At 36.2% G+C, this 6,899-nt stretch overlaps 1 protein-coding gene across 1 annotated transcript; it reads right to left on the bottom strand.

Moving 5' to 3' along the window:
- Positions 1-643: 643 nt before the first annotated feature.
- Positions 644-3,673, bottom strand: LOC115974486. Its single transcript, XM_031094876.1, has 3 exons — positions 2,895-3,673; positions 2,681-2,781; positions 644-1,539 (listed from the first exon to the last, which is right to left on the bottom strand). The coding sequence occupies exons 1-3, from the start codon at positions 3,383-3,385 to the stop codon at positions 857-859; spliced, it is 1,275 nt and encodes a 424-aa protein (XP_030950736.1). The 5' UTR covers positions 3,386-3,673; the 3' UTR covers positions 644-856.
- Positions 3,674-6,899: the final 3,226 nt, after the last annotated feature.

Raw genomic sequence — 6,899 nt, 5'->3', positions numbered from 1 at the left:
CCAATTGTGAGAGTGTGATTATGTAAGCTAGTGAGGTGACTCGCGAGCAAATGAGGACTTTAGGTGTGTGATTTAGACAACAACTACATTGATATTTGAAGATTACAAATCAATGACAACGTTGTGCAACCTCCCACATAAAAATAAAGTTCAGTTGCTTTGAAACTAAGATAGCAATATACTCCCTTCATCACATGAACCATGTTTTTCAGTGTCAATTTCATCGAGGGAAACAAAATTGTTTATGGACGTAATTCTATTTTATAAATCGTTTACCTGTCTAATTAATAAAATAGTTTTAACAAATACACATGCATGCGGTTGAGAAGTTGGGCTAAAACCAATAAACTAAAAAAGAATAAAAAAATCCCTTACCATGTGAAACAATATAGAAATTATTTTATTATATACACAAAAAACAAACACAAAGACATGGTCAGCAAAGTTTCGCTAACCGGTTGATTAGCTAGTCTCTGATCATTACACTACAAAAGTACAAACTAAAAAAAAAAAAAACCCTCAAAAATCTTCGCCATTTACGTATGAAATAGGCAGAGATCATCATGTGGAAATTTTTAATTTTTATAAACTCTGAACTGATCTCTTTGTATTTCATTCACAAAATAGATAGGATTTTAAATTCTAATTCCAATCTAGGTCTATCAGAGGTAATTAATTAATATTTTTGGAATAGCATTCCCATTCTCATATGAATAGTGGATCCAACTAGCCAAATTTACAATAAGATCCATCATTCATATTATATTGTCATACCTCAAATGAACACACCCCATTTCTTTCTGACTCACAAAATCTAGAAATAACTTTGTCTCATAAAATAATCTTCCATAACTAATTAAGAATCCAGAGCCTTGTAAATAACAACAAAACAAGGAAGAATAGCCCTAGGATTAAAAACAAGAAGGTCCTCGAGATTAGAGTAGACCCCAGCGGAGCCGGCTACGGAGTCGTAACAGGCAGCAGCAGCTGACACATTCTCCTCCTCCACCGCCGCAGCCGCAGCCGTATCATCTGCAACGCGCCTCACTTTCCCAGCAATCACACGACACACCAACATAGCTTTACGCCCATCGGTACACTGAACCAACGAGTCGTGGGCCCTACCACTACTCGCAGTGGTCCGAACCCCCTTACTTTCCAAGGCCCCACCAGCCTTATTACTACCATTATTGTTGCCTTGGAACCCGTGCCTGATTATGGTGCAGACTCCGCACCCAGGTACGGACCCGCAAAGGCTGGACGAGCCACGCGCGCCCAGGGTGCAGCCCAGGCTCGTACAGTGGAACCGTAAGAGTTCGTTACCGTCGGCTGCGCACCTGGGGTTCTTTCTGGTGCTCGCGAGTGCACGGTTCTTCACTGCGTCTCTACAGTCCTCGAACCGTTGGATCGTCTTTTGGGTGTTGTGGACTTTTAATATCCGTTCGATTTTGCAGATGGGGTTGTCTTTCTTAAGCCAGCTTGATTTGAAGATTATTTCCACTATGTTTCGGCCCGAATCTTCTGGGCCCAGCTCCGATACTGTACCAATTTAAAAAACAAAAAAAAAATGTCATTAATTGAAGACAATAAGACATTAATATTAGATGGTAAAACTTTGACTGTCGGTGGGGTCAGTGATAACTGTGTATAGTAAATTTTAACGTTAACGTTACGGGGTGAGGAGAGTGTCGTGTCGTGTCCACCAATGAGGATCCGCCAGCTCACGGTGTCAGACCATTCAATTTCGTTTTATACAGGAACAGCTGTCGTTGGTCCCTACAATCTTGAAGTGGCCTGCCGTGACCGTGTGAGATCGGAATATAGAGATTAAAGAAGACGCTTATAAGTGGTGTCATGCAAGATTTACTGATTTGATAAAAATCTACACATTTTTTTAACCGAAATCCGACACGGGTAATATTTTTTAGAATGTTGATGTGGTCAATTTCATATGCTATTTTTATTTACTAATAATCACTCTTTATGTTAATAGTTTATAAAAAATTTTATAAAATAATTTGTATTTCTAACATTATTCCATTTGACACTTAAATTATGTTTTGAAATCAAGTTTCTAGTTCATTCCGTTTAAAAAGTGTGTAATAGGACGTGTGTAAAGAGAAGTGATCTTGATTTTTGCTTTACGCAAAACTTGTGGTGAACAAGTATGTAAACGGGACAAGACATGAGGACGTTTTACTTACTTTTACCGTTTTATCAATTCGTGTGCTTGTCTTTCTTAGCTTTTTCAAGCTGAGATTATTTTAGGTTTCAAATTTCAATTAAAGCAGACTAATAGTTTTTAGTTTTTACTCAACAGTGAAAAGAGGAACAAGTTCCTTTTTCTGTTTGGTAAATAGAGAAATTGATTGAAACGCGTGTGAATTATAGTTTTATATATATATATAACAAATATACCACTCTGATGTTTAGTAGTTTAGTAATCATAATTCAAGACTAAATTTTTACTAGAACTAATAATCGAATGATAAATAAAAATTCAATTGGCGAAACAAAAAAATACTTGTAGCTAATGAACTAGTTCGACTATATATATATTTTTTGGATGATAATTAATTCTCATATATATGCATGCAATTAATGGTGTAAATACATGTATATAAAGTTCATCTAGCTAGAAATTCATAACATATAATAAAATAATATAAATATATCTTACCAGCATGACGAACTGCTTGGTGAAGCTCCAAGCTTTCAATCTTCGGAAACACTTCCCCACACTGAGAACAAGCACACATGGTGGACCTTGGCATTGGGTACCTGATTTTGTCATTTAAACTTTAATTCTCCACCATGAATCCCAAAATTAATTATGACAAAAATAAAAGTGTAAAAAACTTTAAAAAATAAAAGAAAAAAAATGATAACATTACCTGCTTGGATCAACGATCATGTGACACTCATAACACCCAGAAAGCTTCCTAAATTGCATTCCTTTGGAAGAAGACGTGTACGTTGCTCCACCGTTGGATCTTGATGACCCAGATACAGACCGAGTTGACGACCCGGATGTAACTGGTTTCCGACTCAGCAGCCCTGTTTCCTGATCCACTGTGCTACTCTCGGGCGAGTTATCAGCTCTGTGAACAACCCTAGTGTTTCCATGAACCACGTCTTTGAAGTTACATATGGAGCTGCAAGAAGAGCCTAGCTTCGAGTACGTCCCAACGGGGCCGTTTTTTGATGGGTCGTGCACTTTTGACCCTTCCATCTGTTTGCAAGTCAACAGGTTCTTGATTTGGTCCCATGAAGATGGTGGTTGCTGTGGTGTATTACTCTTTTGCTGTTTTTTCTTGTGTTTGGATTGTTGTTTTTTGGTCTTTGATGATGAAGAGGGCTCTGGTAAGAAAGTTAAGAGAGCCATAAAGAGCTACTAGCAAAGCAAGAAAAATAGTAGTAGAATAGAGAAGTAAAGTAGAGAGAACGAGCTCTCTCTTTCATACAGTGGTGTGTATTATGGAGAGGGAGAGATCCGAGAGAGAAGGTATAATAAAGGAGGCAAAGTGGGTGGAGTGGTGGGACTGTCTTCCCTTTGTTTATTATTCTTCTACCATTTCTGGATTAACTTCTGTGTTTGTCTTACTTTAAGAAGTGCACCTTTGCTATATACTAATAAATGGCAAAATAAATATTTGTATCTTTGATGGTTGACCAGAATTCAAGGATTCCATTAACCAATTAAATCTAAGGAAATACCCGAACTTCACCACATGTTCATACAGTCGATTATGAGTGAAGGACAATTTCTACTCACTTTTATTTATTTACACTCATCAGGCTATAACTTTTTGTCAACTACTCACATTATATTTACATACTGTAAAAGTGTGAAATTGGTCTATTAACAAGTTTATCGTGTGGTTCAGGAGCTGGCATCAGGGTTGTTGGCTCACTGCTTTCGTAGTGAAAGGGAATATAAGATGATTATCATGTGTTTGGACTTTGGACAACTCTTTTCAGGTATATATTTTTCTTTTTCGTTTATCTAATAGATATTTTGTCATGCGTTACAGTTACAGAGCTTTTTCTAGTGACTAGTGCAGTTTAAAACACCTTTTGACTTAATGAGTAAACCCAAAGGACCCTCTAATTGACCAAGTAGTCGAGTTTTCTGTCAAGTCTCAGCTCATGGGGTGGAAAATTAATCTTGCTCTTATGTGTGAGCTGTGAGACCAGTTAATTATATGAAATATCAATTTTTTTGGGGAGGACTGGTTTTAGTTAATTATAACTTACAAATTCCCAGCTTTCTATGTTCTTTTAGTAGATAAAGTGACAAACAATAATTACGTGGGCTAAAATAACTACACAACGAAGTTACTAGCTTGGTAACTTCGTTGAAGTATCTAATTTGTAAAATACTGTTTATTGGGCCATTTTTGTTAGGAAATTGCCTCAAATTCTAATTGTGACTTAGAAAGTCAATTAGGTTTCCTAATTGAAAAAGAAAAAATTAATTTGGGTATCCTTATTGTAGAAGGAAAGACTATTCTTTAGTGTGAAGGAAATCTATTTCTTGTTAAAGAAGTAATGTATTCCTAATCCAAGAGGGAATAGATTCATTGTTATAGAGGTAATGTATTTCTAGTTTAAGTGAGAATAGCGAAAGAGTCTTATAAATAGACAATACTACAAATAATTTGTAGGCTTTGGCTTTGACTTTGGCTTTGGCTTTGGTTTTAGCTTTGGCCCAAGGGTCCTTCCTATGGGGAGAGGGAAAATAGAGTGTAAAACCAAGAGAGAGAAAATAGATTTTCGCTTGGGAGAAACGCAAGAGGAAGGAGAGAGTAAGGTACTACCGCCTTTGAGAAGACACAAAGAGAGTATATGCAAGAGCAAAGAAAAAGGAAGCGCACAAGAAAGTAAAAGAAGAGAGAGCAGCCCAAAGGAAGCAGCTTAGATAAAAAGAAGACAGTTAAGAGAGAGCTGTGCATGGAGAAGAAAATAAAAAAGAAAGAGTAAAGTGTTGCCGTCTTTGAAAAAGATAATTAATGTGTGTGTGAGTAAAGAAAAATAAGAGAAATTTTTCTTTAATCATAAGACATACACAAGAATTATTGTAATTGATTTGATAATAATGAAATTATTCAGAGTTTGTTCCGTAGTTTTTTTCCTTCAAGAGAAAGAGTTTTTCACGTAAATATTTGTGTTCTTGTATATGATTGCTATTTTAGATTACTAATATTTGTGATAATATTATTTAAGACCCAACAATTTACCTATCAGTTTATAATTACATCTTCTTTCTTTTTTTCTACTAATAATTACACCTTCTGAGCTCGAGATAGGCATTTCCGTTATTTTTATGTATCAAAATCATGTGTGATGGGGTCCAGATTCCAAAAGGAAGAAAAAGGAAAAGTGTATGAGCCAAGGAGACATCATGTAAAACAAGCAGAAAGAATTAAAGGACTCCCATGCCAATTTGCTTCTTCCAATGTTTCCCACTATTACCATTTCGGTGGACAACACTAGTATAATCCGCCCCTATCTTTTTCTTCCTTGCTCAGCTATTTAACACTTGCCAAGTGAAGTGAACATGCAGCTGACCCATTTGACACTTTGCATGAGACATCAGTTGCTGAATGTAGGAAAATGTTTTGCTCAAACTCATATATCTTTTTTTCATCGAAGGTAAATTAAAATTTACCAGTTACAACGCATATTTTTATTGTATTTTTCATACTTATAAATTTTTAAGAAAATCAAATATTAATAGTTATGTCATTAATGACATGTTTAAATTTCAAGTTTTTTGATAAAAAATTATGTATAAAAAATAAGTCTATTGATTAAATAGTAAATAATCTTATTTGAACGAATTTCAATTTATGTGTTAGGAATATAAAAAACATGCAATTTAAAAGTTAGATTCTTAAAATTTGCATTCAATAAGAAGATATAGAAGGATTTAAAGTGTTTCTTTCTAAATTAATTTGAAAAGTGATGATGCACAAAGATCGTTAGTGAGTTGATCGTCCTCACACGTGCCAATGGGTGTACCTAAAAAACAAAAGAGGAGAACCAATCAGAGGAGACCGATGGGATATCGGCCAAAGACCCTCTGAATGTTAAGTTAGTGATAAAAAAATCTCCAAGAACTCAAGAATGCAAGAGTTGAGGAGAATTCGCATACCTCAAGAAGGGTAAGGTTTACGGTTTATATAGCAGTAGGGAATCGCCCCGAATCCCTTGATACTAGGGAATTTCCTTGTAGAGAGAAGGGTCTCAAGATACTCGGGATCACCTTTCCATATATGGAAGATCTGATTGCATGGTAGGGCCTTGGTCATGATGTACAAGTAATTCCCATGTTAGGATGTATAAGTGGGCCCCACGCAAGCCAACCCTAGGGGGACGGGTCGTTAGGATCAGGGGTCCCTAGGGGGACGGGTCGTTAGGATCAGGGGTTGCCTGACCCGTTGGCCTACGGGTTGGTCGTCTCCCCATTGGGGTGAGTTGTCCTCCTTTGGTGTTGTTAGGAAGGTTCGGCACCTCATGTCTTTTCAATTGAAAATTATCCTCATCAAAAAGAAACTTTGTTCTTTTTTTTCTTTTCTTTTTTTGAGAATCAAAAAGAAACTTTGTTCTTAAATGTACATTAAATCCCTAAAATAATACTAATACTAATACAGACAGTGAAGTGGTGTACGGATAGGCCGAGAGTTGGCATGAGAAAAGCACTGTTTTGATATTCCGATCTAAATGTATTTCTCCCAAAGACAAAGACAAAAAACCCAAGAGAAAAAGAGAAAGTTCTTTTAGATGGAAGAGACCGAGGGGTGCATAATAAACTAGCTGGATTATTATGGTTTTTAGCTGAGTTTGTCTCCCATGGTGTGCGTGTGCACATGTAAAATAATTAATGAACATTTTTT

Source organism: Quercus lobata, chromosome 2 (assembly GCF_001633185.2).
Source record: "Quercus lobata isolate SW786 chromosome 2, ValleyOak3.0 Primary Assembly, whole genome shotgun sequence".
NCBI lineage: Eukaryota > Viridiplantae > Streptophyta > Magnoliopsida > Fagales > Fagaceae > Quercus > Quercus lobata.
The sequence above is the reverse complement of the archived record's forward strand: the minus strand, read 5'-3'. Positions and strand labels throughout refer to the sequence as shown.